General features: G+C 35.4%; 2 protein-coding genes across 2 annotated transcripts; both read right to left on the reverse strand.

Moving 5' to 3' along the window:
- Window positions 1–305: 305 nt before the first annotated feature.
- On the reverse strand, window positions 306–4,365 carry LOC126664223 (receptor protein kinase CLAVATA1). The gene is made up of 2 exons (XM_050356505.1): window positions 1,575–4,365; window positions 306–812 (listed from the first exon to the last, which is right to left on the reverse strand). Exons 1-2 carry the CDS (start codon window positions 4,360–4,362, stop codon window positions 466–468), a joined length of 3,135 nt encoding a protein of 1,044 aa, XP_050212462.1. The 5' UTR covers window positions 4,363–4,365; the 3' UTR covers window positions 306–465.
- Window positions 4,366–8,627: 4,262 nt separating this feature from the next.
- LOC126659023 (synaptotagmin-2) lies at window positions 8,628–14,010 on the reverse strand. The gene is made up of 12 exons (XM_050352706.2): window positions 13,715–14,010; window positions 12,942–13,040; window positions 12,807–12,857; window positions 12,576–12,699; window positions 11,305–11,423; window positions 10,963–11,064; window positions 10,610–10,684; window positions 10,354–10,430; window positions 10,012–10,258; window positions 9,436–9,786; window positions 9,038–9,169; window positions 8,628–8,941 (listed from the first exon to the last, which is right to left on the reverse strand). The coding sequence occupies exons 1-12, from the start codon at window positions 13,823–13,825 to the stop codon at window positions 8,810–8,812; spliced, it is 1,620 nt and encodes a 539-aa protein (XP_050208663.1). The 5' UTR covers window positions 13,826–14,010; the 3' UTR covers window positions 8,628–8,809.
- Between the last annotated feature and the right edge of the window lie 511 nt (window positions 14,011–14,521).

Below are 14,521 nucleotides of genomic sequence, written 5' to 3' on the forward strand. Positions count from 1 at the left end.
TTATTATGCAACTGACCACATAAACTAGTCAATTAATTCAGTTTCAACCAATAAAATATAAGTTGATTTGAACAATTGAGTTAATTAATTTTTAAAATGTTTAACCATAATGGAACTTAAAATAGTTTATTCACGGGGGCAAATTAACGGATTTAACCAAAACGTATAATTAAATATAATCTAAATAAAAAAGTTAATCTAGTTAACCGACAATCTTATCACCCCTCAAGACATGTTGGTAGGAGTTCATCATAGTTGTCCACTACGTTAACTCCAAATATGTGCTTTACTGGTAAAGAAAGCTGTAAATAACCACATTTTCCATAGACACGGATTGCATTTTCTTTCCTTTACACATAGCAAATTGAAACAAGATCAACAACCACTTTAGTACACATAATGCTTCAAACATTTCATTTTTACAACCTTATTACACTTGTCAGTTTTATTGCTCAGACATTAGTCTTAAAGGCCGGTGCAGACGGGCGGAGGAGGATTAGTGAGCATATGAACAACTTCCCTCATGGTAGGCCTAGCAGAGCTTTCATCTTCAACACACATTATTGCTATCTTAAACAGGTGAATTACTCCGGCCAGCGGATACCCGGTAAGCCTGGAGTCCACAATTGCCAGGATTGAAGCTGCATCAGACGGCTGTGATACTTCTGATGTCATATTCCTTACCCATCTCACTATGTCTACTCCTTCTTCAAATTCCCCAACTGGCTTTTTCCCTGCTATTAGTTCCAGTAGCACTACTCCGAAACTGTACACGTCACTCTTTTCGTCTACTTTTAAAGTGTACGCATATTCTGTTCCACAGTAAATCAATTAGACATAGAGTATTTGAGTCTTTGCAAGAAAATTAAATAGTACATGACTTGGATTATTTAAGACCTAATGATCTACTCCAAACGTTCACCCTTTGATACATTCTAACTAAAACATTTAATTTGTTAGTTATAGCGTGATCTGAATTTTATTTCAGCTATAACGGACGAGCAAGCAATAACCAATTGAATAAATTAAGTATGATTTACTCACTTGAGTTTATTGAAGATAAATCTACCCAATTGAATTTAAAAATTCAAACATAAAAGTCAATCATGGCCGTCAAGTGAGCAAAATCAACTCAATTGATTCAATTAAGAATGACTACAGCTAAAATACAAATTTCAAAAATAAAAAATAAAATCATGCAATTAGAATTGATAAAAGTATAATACTAAAAGTGTAAAACATGGGTCATTATGCCATTATTTAAAGCAATTGAGATCTTAATTCAACATTGTAAATGCCTTGAATCATGAATGATAGCATTAAAGGCAAAACATATCTTCCAACTGAAAGAAATAATTTTGTTCTAAAGATCATGATTGTCCTTGTTTTTCACACAGAATTCAGCAAAGTCAATTCACATCACATGGAGAGAGAGTGAACAATGCTTCAATTATAGCAAAAGCCATCAATTATCATCATATGCAGGCAAATAAATTTGTTCACAAGATTTTGCTGTAAACTATTAAATGATAAATTCATAATTGAATTAAGAAAGTTGAAGATCATGCAAGAACCTGGTGCGATGTAGCCATATGAGCCAGCAACAGCGGACATACATTCCGATTCACCCGCGTCTAGCAAGAATTTAGCCAATCCAAAATCAGCTACATGAGCTTCGAAGTCTGAATCGAGCAATATATTGTTCGACTTCACATCTCTATGTATTATCAAAGGAGAGCAGTCATGGTGGAGATAACAGAGTCCTTTTGCAGCCTCCACAGCAATCCTGAACCTCGACTCCCATTTCAAATGGCCTCCTTTTGAACCATGTAAAACCTCCCCTAAGCTTCCATTAGGCATGTATTCATATAGCAACAAATTCGTATCCTTGTTGGACACATAACCTAACAGCCTCACAATATTTCTGTGCCTGATCCGTCCGAGAGTTTGAATCTCAGCGGAGAATCCATGATCATTCCGTCCACTTCCTCGACCGATCAGTCGTTTAATTGCCACGTCAGAACCGTCAGGCATGGACCCGCGGTAGACAATTCCAGCACCGCCTTTGCCTATAATGTTCTCTTCTTTCAAGCATTCAAGAACGTCTTCTGTTCTGAGATCTAGCCGCTGGAATGCTGTTAATTTCCAAGCCTTTGATTTCTCGAGCCTCCTCTGTCTCAATCTGTAAACTGAGACAATCATTAGCAGCAAAGCTGTAACGAGCGAAATGATCGTGATTATTAACTTGGGAGTGCTGAACGAGGCCGTGTGACCATGGCCAGAACCATGACGTGAGTTTATCAGAGACGGACAGGATTGTTGGTGAGGTGCACAGAGATTGGGGTTTCCGATGAAGGAAACATCCTTGAACACAAGAAACTGACCTCCAGTAGGAATTCGTCCAATCAGATTGTTGTAGGTGAGATCGAGAGTTGTGAGGCTCGTCATGAACCGAATATCGTTAGGTATTTGTCCTGTAATCTGATTTTGTGAAACATTGAGAATGCTCAAATCTTTTAATTTTGTGATCTCCTCAGGAATTTCGCCGTGGAGGCGGTTTCGACTGAAATCAACTGATGTTAGAGAAGTGCAATGCGAAATTGAAGCAGGAATCTCACCGCTCAGATTATTGGCACTAATATTGATCGTTGTAAGATACTTCAGATTAAAGATTTCGTCAGGAATTTCACCTGATAACCTGTTATTCTCAACCTGTATAATGTGTAAATTCCTCAAATTCACAAATGAGCCCGGAATGCTCCCGCCAATTCGGTTGTTAGAAAGCTTCAATAATCCCAGTGCAGCACCTGACATCTCCGACGGAAACTCACCTGAGAAGTAGTTATCATTCATCTCAATCATCCCCATCGCCGGTAAGTTGAAGATTCCAGTCGGAATATTTCCACTCAGGAGATTATTCCCCACACGAATTTTGTTTAACGACTTGCACTGGCCAAGTTCCTCAGGTAGAGGCCCAAGGAAGAAATTTTTCATCAACACTAACTCCCGTAGTCTCCCACCTTTACATAAATCACGCGGAATTAAACCGGTGAGATGATTGTAAGACACGTCAAGCATCTTCAACTTTTCGTTCTGGCCAAGATTTCTCGGTAGTTCAAAAGTGAAGTTGTTCTCCCAAACGTGAAGAACCTCAAGATTTGGAAGATCGCCGATAAACTCAGGGATTTGACCGGCCATGGTGTTCTTAAACAGATGGATAAGCGTGATGTTCTTCAATTTCGCAAAGCTGGCTGGTATTTCACCTCTGAGCTCATTAAATGAGAGGTCAAGAGATTTCAAGCTTACTAAACCAGATAATTCGGAAGGAATATGACCTGAGAGACGATTCATTTGAAGAAACAAAGTGTCGAGATTCTTTAACTGGCCTAAGCTTGGAGGAATCTCGCCGCTGAGATTAGACTGCGCGATGTCGAGAACTTCAAGCGAACTCAACGAGCCAAATTCCGGTGGTATACCTCCCTCATACAAGTTAAAGTACCCGAGGTACAACTTTTTAAGATTCTTCAACTTGGATAAGCTTGCAGGGATGGTACCTGATAATCCGTTGCCGTTTAGCCCTAAATATTCCAAGCTTTGTATCTCTGAATATGAGTCCGGTACTGTACCAGTAAAGAAGTTCCCGCCGAGATGAAGATGCCTGAGATTCTTCAGCTTCGCGAGGTCCAATGGCAGGAAGCCAGAGAAGTTATTGTTGTAAATGTCAAGAACCTCAAGCTGAGTCATGGCGAGAGTAATTTCTCCAGGGAAATTACCAATGAAAACATTATTAGAAATATTCAAAATTCTCAGAGAAGTGAGCTGCGCCATTTCCCGAGGAAGTTTCCCGGTGAGAGCAAGCGAAGGAATAGTAAGATTCACAAGCCTGTTCAACAGGCCAATTTCCGGGGGAAGGAAACCGAAAAAACCTTTACGTGACGTCAGGTTGAGAGAAACAACACGTGAGTCGTCGTCGCATGTAACTCCGGAGAAAGAACAGTGAGCAGACGGCGACGGTGAGAGTTGCCAGTCGTGGAGACCAGAGGCGTTTGATGCGATCACGGAGGATTTAAGCTTCAATAGTAATTCTAAATCAGTGTAGCCATAGCATGGCGCAGAGAACAGAAGAAGAAGAAGAAGAAGTAGAGGAAAATAACTCATTGTGAGTGTAAGTTGCATAGTCTGTCTGAGTTGATGACTGGTTGTTTTTACAGAGAAGATAATGAGCAGTGAAGAAGAGTAGGAGAGTACGGCTATAATAAGTAGAGTTTTGAGTGAGTGCTTTGAAAAACGAATCGAAAAGAAGACTTGCAGAATCAAACTTGAACGAATAAATAAATAAATAAATTTCATTGCCCTTTGCATGAGGTTTTGTGTGTCTGCTGCCTGGACCCTATCGCTTCTCCTGCACCTGCAGTGGGGTATGGCCGTGCGGTCCCCACCACACACACTCTGCCTGTATGCTATGGATTTCAGTTAACCGTGAACGGACCAAGTTAATAGTAAGTTAGCTTCCATCTGTGTATTTTAGTATATGCAGTTAACAGTAAACACTTGACGGAGTTATTCATCTGTCAGGTCAAGCAATGGAGGGCGAAAGCTCTGTCTGGCGTAGGAATGTACCTTAATCTAGCCAACTCGTGGCCTATTCAGGATCGATTCAAAAAATTCTTAAAACCAACTCAACCCATATCGAAATAAGCTGTAGATCGAACTATTCAAGTTAATTATCGAGTCGAGTTTTGAATTTTAAATTTTAGAGTCGAGTGGATCCGGAAGTGGATTACACTTCTAGACTCTAGACTCGTAATTGTTACATTTATTATTGAAACAAAATAAGATTTGTAAAAGAAAAATATAAGGAGTAAACGACATCGTTTGTGGTAAATCTTTAGAGCAATCTGGTGCAGGAAGGTTTTTAATGGTTTCGTCTGGTAGTTAGCAAAAATGAATGTCCTTTGTTTTTGGGCTTTTGGAAAGGATGAGATGGGCCCAGAGAAAGATAACAAAGGTGGTGTGTGTCTTTTCCCAAACAGACAGTTTGGCTTCTGAGTCTGACTGACTCCAATTTGGCTGTGCGCTAAAAGTCCACTCTTTTTGTTCGTTCTCTTCTTCTTACACAAGCTTTGATTTCTCAGTAGCGGGTGGGTCCTTTGTCAAATTCAGACAATTGCATTTGCATTCTTCGCTTTCTCAATCTATTCTCGTGATCCAATTTTTTAAGCAAAATGGGAAAAATAAGTGACCAGCCTCTTTTTAAAACTTATAAATAATTTAATTCGCTCATTAAAATAAAATTAATTATATATTTGGGATGCTTAAAAATTTAGTAGACTACTATTTACCGTCCCAAATTACTACCTACCGCCCAACTTTTTACTAAAATATCCCTAAACCATTTTCAGTTTTTTTTTTTAAATTCAATTCTCTCAACTCAATTAAAAACCCAACGAATATCCGAGCGAATTTACAATAAAAATGTCAAAATCGACTAAAAATAGAAGACGAAACCTCCGGTAAATAATCGGTTTTTATTTATCTAATTTTTTTATTTTTTTTATTTTTTTTATTTTTTTTAATAGGCCATCGCCCTCAGATGGCGATGGCCCATAGAGGGTCATCGCCTTGATTTGGCAATGGCCCTATGGGTAGGGGTGAGCAAAAACCGAACCAAGTTAAAACGGTTAAAATGGATTGGTTTGGTTTAAAATTATAAAAAAATATGGTTTTTGGTTTTGGTTTGGTTTCAACTAATAGTTAACCGAACCGACCTAAAAAAGCGAAGTTTATAATAATATTATTTTTATTAATATTTATATATGTACAAATAAATATAAAATTTATTTATTGAAATATTTATATATAAATATAATATGTGTGTATAGATACATGTATGAAAATAAAACATATAAACTAATACACACATATAAGTAAAAATTATTACGTATAATTTTAAATATTACGTATAATTATATATAATTTTTATCTAAATTTATATTAACCAAACTGAACCGAAACTGATGCTAAAGTTTGGTTAACCGAACCGAAATTTTACATAAGTATTTGACGTGGTTTGGTTTTTATATTTTCCCTTAAAATATGGTTTGGTTTTGGAGTTTACTAAACCAAACCGAACCAAACCGAACCATGCTCACCCCTACCTATGGGGCCATCGCCAAATCAAGACGATGACCCATTAAAAAAATTAAAAAAAAATTAAAAAATTTTAAAAACGAAAAAATTAAAAACCGATTAATTATTACAGGTTACCGTCCTCTATTTTTAGGTGATTTTGATATTTTTATTATAAATTTGCCCGGTTATTTGTCGGGTTTTTGGTTGAGTTGAGAGGATTGAGTTTTTTTTTTAGCTGAAAATGGCTTAGGGATATTTTGGTAAAAAGTTGGACGGTGGGTAGTAATTTTGGACGGCGAATAGTAATACCCAAAATTTATTGTGAAATTTGTTTTATTTAATTCGTCAAATTTCAATTAAACATGATTAATATAAATTGATTGTGGGCGTGATAGATCCGAGGCAGAATTAAAACTTTTATCCAATTGGGGCGGAATTATCTTTAACTTGCATAAACTCGGTCCAAGAAAAATCACCAGTTCCAATTGGTTCAGAATCATATATTTCTTCTGGATGTTTTATTGTTGTTATTATTATTGTTTTTAGGAAAAAGGATACTTTATGCTTTGATTAAAGAAAGCTAAAGTTGGTTGCCAATGGTTTTGTTGTGAAATAAAGTTGGTTCCCAAATAATAGTATAAATTTGGTAGCCGCTGTAATTTGCGGCCAAGAAGATGAGAATTTATTCTAATGAAATTGGTTGGAGAATTTATTCGTATTCTTGCTATAAAGAGTTTTAGTGGACATCTGCAAGTGTTTTACAGAATAAATCTTTTATTTGGATAAATAAATGTTATGATGTTCTTCAATATCCAAGTAAAACAATGTGCTTAATGCAAATTTGGTTCAATGCTACTTTTTGTCCATTGACATTCCATAGAATCGGTTTGTGGGTTTTAAATTTGTAATTTATCAATGAAATCAACTTTCTTATTTTAATGGATTTTTAATTGAATGAAGTGTCATTCCAATTTTTTATATGTAAAATTTGGATGTAAACTAGTCAGACTACTTGCAAACTGCTCGAGATTGATTAAAAAAAATCGAGATCGACTAAAAAATTTGTGTCGAATTCAAAGTAGTTATTTATTTCATTTTAAAGAGATAGATTAAATTTGACGATCTTAGTTTACATGAGTTTATCCCATAAATTCAATACCCGAATAACCCTCTCCTATTATTAAAATGATCAAAGGAACCGTTTGTATTGAGGGTTTTTAAAATCCATGGATTTTAACAAAATCGATAGATTTTAAATCAATGGAATTTAAATCCATAGATTTTAAAATTCCATCTTTTGGATTGAAAACAAAATCAATGGATTTTTAACATTATTTGTGAAAATAATAATAATATAACAATCCACTATTTATAAAAAAAATTGTGGATTTGGACTTTTCCACCTACGTGGAAAATCAAAACCCTAAAAAATGATAAATTGTAGAAAATGAGAAAATTTATAATTAAAATGAATTCAAATTAATTTTTTGTGTAGGCAAATGATAGATTTTGTTCAAATTCATGAATTGTCATTAATTCAAACGGTGCCAACATGTTTTCTTTTTTTTTTTTAATAAAAATGATCAAAATGCCTCAAATCCATTGATGTTATAGAGAATCATTTGACACACCAGGTGGTAGAATGCTGCATGTGGGCAGCGCTAGGGTTAGCTGTATGTATATTTTATTGAGAAAAACAGTGAAAAAATAGCAGTAATTATGGTAGTTTTACTAGTTATAGTAAAAGCCAAAGGCCTTTTTTCACTGGATTGATTTATGATAGAAATCCAGCTTTTAGTGTACAAATTCAAGCAGTCAATGATGATTGATAATGAATATTTATAATCATCAGTGTTCAATCAAATAGTGTGTATCAGTAGCCAACATGTCACATCTCTCATTGTTTATTTATACATTTTCAGCTAGGCCTTGTAAATCTTCTAAAATTGTTCTGTTTGCACTTTGAACTAGAATAAAATGGCTCTTCCATACAACAAAACTATGAAAAATTCATATTGGTAAAGAAAAAACGGAGGATAAAGTGTTAAACCCACGTAAAAAAATCAGGATTAGCTAAAAATAAATTTATGATTTTTAATATGAAACTAAAGTTTTATCACGTCCTTTAAATGGTAAATGCATACACCATACTTTTTTCTTTTTACAGTTTTATTACCATTTCAAAATTTAATAGTAATTTTTTAACTGACTACCGGAGTTTACAATTCGACATCCACTTATGAAACACATATTTCATTTTATGAATTACTTAAAATTCTCTAACAGAAAACATCAAAATGATCTATTTATAACCTATTCATGTAAAAAACAAATCATTTCAACATTTTCTGTTCGGCGTTTTCCGAATGAGAGCGTGCTAACATACTCTAACTTTAAGGAATTACATGTATGCCACTGGACTAGTAGCTCATTGCCAGAGGGCATCTGAAAATGGTCTCAAATACCTGAAGAAATGGTGTATCTGTCTAATTCCATTCTCCAAGGAAACAAGTTTGCTTTACTGAAAAAAGTTTGAGTGGTAACCTTCAAAGTTTTACAGAATTCATTCAACAGTATATTATTAAATAGCACACTAAGGCACTACAAATTCTATCCACAGATTGCACAATAAGAATGTACTCCTCTACTTAAAAAAACCTACCAACATGGGCACTCTCTATGAAGAACTTCGCCACTGCAGCTCAATTTGAATCCGGCCATTCCTTGAATCGATCAGATGGTACTTCTCATTGGTTCTCTTATTGCTTACCACATCAGCCAGATTTATGGTAATATACCCCAAATTTTCCTGATTGTAAATTGTTAATGAAGAAACGATCATAAGTATGGTTAGTTGTTAATTTTCCATTAAGTTTACAAAGGAAAGATATACACAAATACACACCTTAGGATGAAGTAGACCAATCCGATTGGAGGCGCTAAGAACTTCCACGTAGATTTTATCATTTGTGGGTGGCTCCTCTAGCATGAACTGAAACTCCTCGTTCCACCTTGGATCTCTATTTTTCTTCACCGGCTGCATCAATTCCAAATAGAACATTAAATTCACCTGACTAAATATAGCACGGAAAAGGAAAATGATGAAATTGAAAATGTTGAAACATGAAACAGGGAAAATATTTTTTACAAGTATGGGTTATAAAAGATAAGTTTCGGAGCTTTAAAAGCATTTGAAGAAACGGAAACAAAACACCAAAATTTTGGACTCATAAGTTTCCCTGCAACAACATAGGAACCTGAGTCTGCATAAATCAAAACGTGAATACAGAGGATATTGCATACCTTAGTTTTCCTTTCCTCCCCTTTGAAAAGTAATCGCACATAGGGATTCGTGTGGTGTTTTCCTTCAACGTCTTGAGCTTCATGTACAATAACCACAAACAAACCCCCACCAGCAGGTGTTCCTTCTGGAGGTTTTTCTACAGCATTTGAATCTTCAACATTATTTGGCATCTCATCCTTCTTGAAAGCTTTATATAACAGTTCCAAAACAATCTGCCCGCGTGATTTCTCATTTTGAGCATCATTTGGATCCATGTTTTTAAGCAGATCAAGTGTAATGACTTTTGGTTCATCAGCTGTAAGGTCTTTCAATGGAAAGACATTCATACCCATCTTATCATGTTTGCCAACCTAAATAACGAAAGGCTTTAGATTCAAAATGACGGGTACGAAATCTGAAATGTATTTTACACAAGGGAAACTATCTCCTACTAGAGATTAGCACGGTTCGACATTTGTTTTGTACTTCAAGAACTCACTGACACTCCATACTGTGGTTTATGAACATAATAAATCCATTTAGTGATGAAGTGAGAGCATTTACATTGATCAAACAAGGCGTTCAAAGAAACAAACCTGTTCCCAGTCATAAACAATGACCTCCAAGGCTTGAGATTCTGGATCTTTAACAACAATGTTGAATTCCTCATTCCATTCAGGGTTCAAATTTTTATGCTTCACAGTTGTTTTCTTTGAAGGTAGTTTATCTTCAGTGAGCTTTAATTTCACATAAGGATCTGATGCTCCAAGAAGATCTTTCTTTTTAAGCTTTATTGCCCTCACAACCTTCACCGACAGAATCCCAACAGGTCGCTTTGCAGCTCTGACAAATTTTACAGAAAATTATGAATAAGCTCATAAGTTTAAGGATTGGTGTCATAACTGATAAGTTTAAGGAGAAAAAGGAAGAGCGTTTACTTTGCAGGATCCAGGACTGGCACTTGTAAGGCTTTCGGCCATAAATACATATTTGCAACTTGATCTTTGATAAGCTCCTAGAGGGAGGAAAAAACAAAGAAACTAATAAGAACCTCATCTATTTCGTCACGCACAATGCAGAAAGAAATGAAATAACAAATGAGTGCTCATAGTGATGTGATCACTCTTTTTTCTGCATAGCCAAAGAATATAAAGAAGAAGAGCAAAGAACTTGAGGAATCCAAATTATGATCACCTGAACAAATCGATACAGGCCAGGAATGGCCATGGCATCTGCTCCAAGCAATTTCAGTCCAAAATCAACATGGGGCTGCAAAATCAGGGAGAAAGAGATGACATGACTTCCCACACTGCAGATCATTAGACTTACAAAGACGATAATCTTTGTTAAACTAAAGTTGATGGTTTAATCATGTAACGGAGCTAAGATTAAATTAATATAATTTCACTGCAAAGATACATCATATGAGAAGGGTTGTACACCATTAGCACACAAATGAAAAGTACAACTCCCCAGTCATATATGAAACGCCACCACTCAAACATCTTCTGCCATACGGTAAAATTATTTTGACTATTAGCACATACCTTCTCCATTAAAGAGACAAATATAGTGGCAAAACAAGGAAACGTGGGGACTAAAGGCTTCAGCGTGATGCGTGGAGCAGCAAATACTTGCAAATCAACTACCTGAAATGCTCTGAAGAAATTAGTACGCATACATAGGAAAGAATCAAATGACGATTGTGTTATATGTTCTCATTAATCACTTGTTCATGTATGTGTACTTGCGTGTGAGTGTGTGAGAGAGAGATGCACCAAAAGTTGATATGTTTCTTTTAACATATGCAACATAGTCATAGAAATCAAGGAGTAAATTCTGGAGTGCAACATTTTTTCCTTTCATAGATAGTAACAGGAATCAAATACCTGAACCGTTGCTCTCAGACCATATGCTTTGGCTGCAATAGTGATGTTTGGATTTCCAGCCCATTTCAAAACTGGTTCGATGATCAGCTCTTTCTCATCAGTGAGATAAACTTTTATCCCTGGAAATAAATTAAACCTAGAATGAGAACTTCTCTAAAAGTTAGGCATAGCTACCATTTAAAGCAAGCCACAAGGTAACTACATATACAAGTGCTATTCTAGTTATCACAGGTAGCCTTGCCATTTGTAAAGGCAACAAAAGCAGCAACATAAGCCCCGACAATATTTAATATTATGCATAAATTCATGGGAATAAATGCCTGTTAAAGCCTAAGGGGGATGGTAAAACCCATTGATCAATCTACCAGTTCCACTCAATTCCGTGGCCCTAGAACCACTGAGGCTGAAATAATGAAAGCCGGAAAGTTATTCCACAAAAATTCCCCAATATGTTATTAAGTGAGAAACTATGAAAGCTCTAAAAATCTGTAGACATGTATGAGGTTTCTTTTTTCAGATATTAACCTGACAAGAAGTGCTTAAACAATGCAGAATTTAGTTAAGCATACTTATCTTGAAACAGAAGTCAGTTGAATCATAAGCCGAAGAAAGCAATGCTTAAAAAAAAATAAGTGCCTTCAGTTTGTTCAAGTATGATCAAACCAGCACGCATGAAGCATCTAATCCTAAAATGTTATTCATGCTTCATGCTCGGGTTCTGCAGTCACACTTGGTAATATATTACATTAATCTAAAGCCACCACTCTATAGAAAAACAACCACCATTATTATGGCTTCTTTCATTTGCATTCTCTGTTTCTCCTAGTTGACCTTCTACTATCTTAATCAAATAACTTCTGATCACTCAATGTGGTCAACAATCTTTAACATCTGGCAAGCACGACTTCTATACTGAAAGCATAAATTCCCAAAGGGTAAAATTATTCTGACTTGAATGCGAAAATTTCAGAAGACGGATTTTACATATAAGTTAATCCAAGATTTGCACAAAAAACATTTTATACAATTGACAAGTTTAGCCATGAAACCAACTTTGATTTCTCAACAACAGCAATTAAATATGATAAGCCAGCATAGAAAATTCATCTTAACCAGTCAACCGTGATTTATCCAGTGCTCAGGTTCTTCTAGAATTGCTTGCTCTTTATGAGTCCCGTGTAAAAGGGCGTTTTCTTTAACGTTGCAACATGCTTTAACAGATAAAGGGATACATATACATGGTCTATAAGTGAGAGAGATAGCAACTTAACCTTGAAAAGTTGGCGGAAGGGAGCCCAAGGTAAGTTCTTGAAATTCAACAGAGTCGATTTTATATTTCGGAATTTGCTCAGCAATAATGGGCTTTGCTATAGTTTTTACTGTCTTGCAAATTGCCTACAAATTTGATACATAAATGAAAGGTACATAATGGCAAACGAATTTGTCAACAAAACAAAACTAGAAGTCGAAGTGGAAGAACCGATCAGCATTCAAGTACATACTGTATCCAAGTACGGCCACATGGCTGCAATTAATTTGTTAAGCCAGTCAACCTTCACCAGAACAAAACATAAATATGAGAAGCATGCTTAACACGTACAACATTATAAAAACAAAATAGCATAGAAAAAACTCACACGATCATAGTCTGGGTTTTTCACCCAATGGGGTAATTCTGGGAGCATTCTCTGCAAAGTTTTTGAGTCTTGCTCAACCAAGGGACGGATTACAGGATCCTGAAGAATTCGGCAAGAAAAGCAAATTTGACCATTAGAAATTGATATTTGTAACTGCATCTTTATTTCTTCGGAAACTTCTGCCTAGTACCGATGATTGAATGTCACAGAAGACCCAATCCATTTCCGCATAAAAAGATGCAACATCAATTGCTGCTATACATGTCGTATTAGCTCACAAGTCTCAAATATCGCAGTCTACTTAACGAATTAAATCCTACTTCACATCAAAGTTGCATGCACCATTTACAGACGATCCGGAAACACCAAAACAAGTTCATATTACCTAATCATTTCCCATTTAAAGCATGGAAAACATTGTCCTTGCACAACTTTCTTCATTTAGAAAAGTAAGGCTACAAGATGTCACTCACCATTGAAAGAAAGTGGACCAGTAAAGTACAGACAAGGTCGTGTAGAGAGGGTAAAACTCAAATTGGCCCCATAAAAGTAAATCATATAGTTGTTAAATTTTCAATTCAAGGGTTTCTAGTTTCTACATCCAGTAAATCAACAAAACTAGCACACACACACACACACTCATTACTTAGTCCAAACATAAAAAATCTACAGAATTAAGCAGAATAAGCGAAGTAAAATCAAGTTAAAAACACAAACAAACTGCAAATTCATCAAACACGAGCATGATCTGAAGACCTATTAATGTTACGGACCTTGACATCAGTCGGCTGAAAGTAGATAAACATGTAATAACCGATTACAATTCCGATTGAAGTTCCAATTCCGAACCCGCAAAAACCCAGAATACTACTCAAAATACCCATTTTGAATCTCTTCGGTTCGACTCGAAAATCAAGAAAATATGGAGACTTGTTATAGTGGTAATGTTTCAGTTTCCGAAAGATTTCTTACTATTTTTACCATGAGAGAGTAATAAAGGAGCATTTATTCTTGGTGGTGGCCGATCTTTTCTTTTTCTTATTTGGTTTACGTTTAACGGATTGAAAGAAACTGAAGAAAGAAAATCTGTTACGCGCGTGATACTTGGCCATTGTCGGCAAACGCCTATTTGGATATTGGAATCCTACTTGTTCTCTTTTGATTGGCTCTTTGTTTTTGGGACAAACGGAGATATTAGGAAATGGACTAGTAGGGCAATGCCAGGTATTGCTATGCCCGGATCAAGAGGAAAAATATAAGTGATAAATTCCATTGTTATGCAAAGAAAGGAAAAAGACAATCATAGTGATATATTATTGCCTTTTAGATTTTGGCATTATTTTGGATTTTTATTTCTTTGTTGCTTAAATTTATAATTTTAATGTTTATTAAATTATTAATTTTTATGTTGCTAAAATTATTAATTCTGATGTTGACAAATTTTCATATTTACTAAATTTTGCTTCTCGAACTTTTTGTTTTTTTAGAGGTCTAACGAAAACCAAATATTTTGGTTTTTTTAAAATCTATTTAAGTGTTTTAAAAATTATAAATTTGTTTTGTTTAGATTAATTCACCCG

This window comes from Mercurialis annua, linkage group LG1-X (genome assembly GCF_937616625.2).
Source record: "Mercurialis annua linkage group LG1-X, ddMerAnnu1.2, whole genome shotgun sequence".
Lineage (NCBI taxonomy): Eukaryota > Viridiplantae > Streptophyta > Magnoliopsida > Malpighiales > Euphorbiaceae > Mercurialis > Mercurialis annua.

What these genes read in the sequence shown, in the direction of transcription:
- LOC126659023 (XM_050352706.2), bottom strand. Translation starts at nt 13,825, where the DNA reads ATGGGTATTTTGAGTAGTATTCTGGGTTTTTGCGGGTTCGGAATTGGA. An exon ending in AAAACCCAGACTATGATCGT is followed by an intron (nt 12,858 to 12,941) that starts GTGAGTTTTTTC and finishes GTTCTGGTGAAG; the next exon opens with GTTGACTGGCTTAACAAATT. An exon ending in GGGAGGAAAGGAAAACTAAG is followed by an intron (nt 9,170 to 9,435) that starts GTATGCAATATC and finishes GAATTGATGCAG; the next exon opens with CCGGTGAAGAAAAATAGAGA.
- LOC126664223 (XM_050356505.1), bottom strand. Translation starts at nt 4,362, where the DNA reads ATGCAAAGGGCAATGAAATTTATTTATTTATTTATTCGTTCAAGTTTG. An exon ending in ATATGGCTACATCGCACCAG is followed by an intron (nt 813 to 1,574) that starts GTTCTTGCATGA and finishes ACTGTGGAACAG; the next exon opens with AATATGCGTACACTTTAAAA.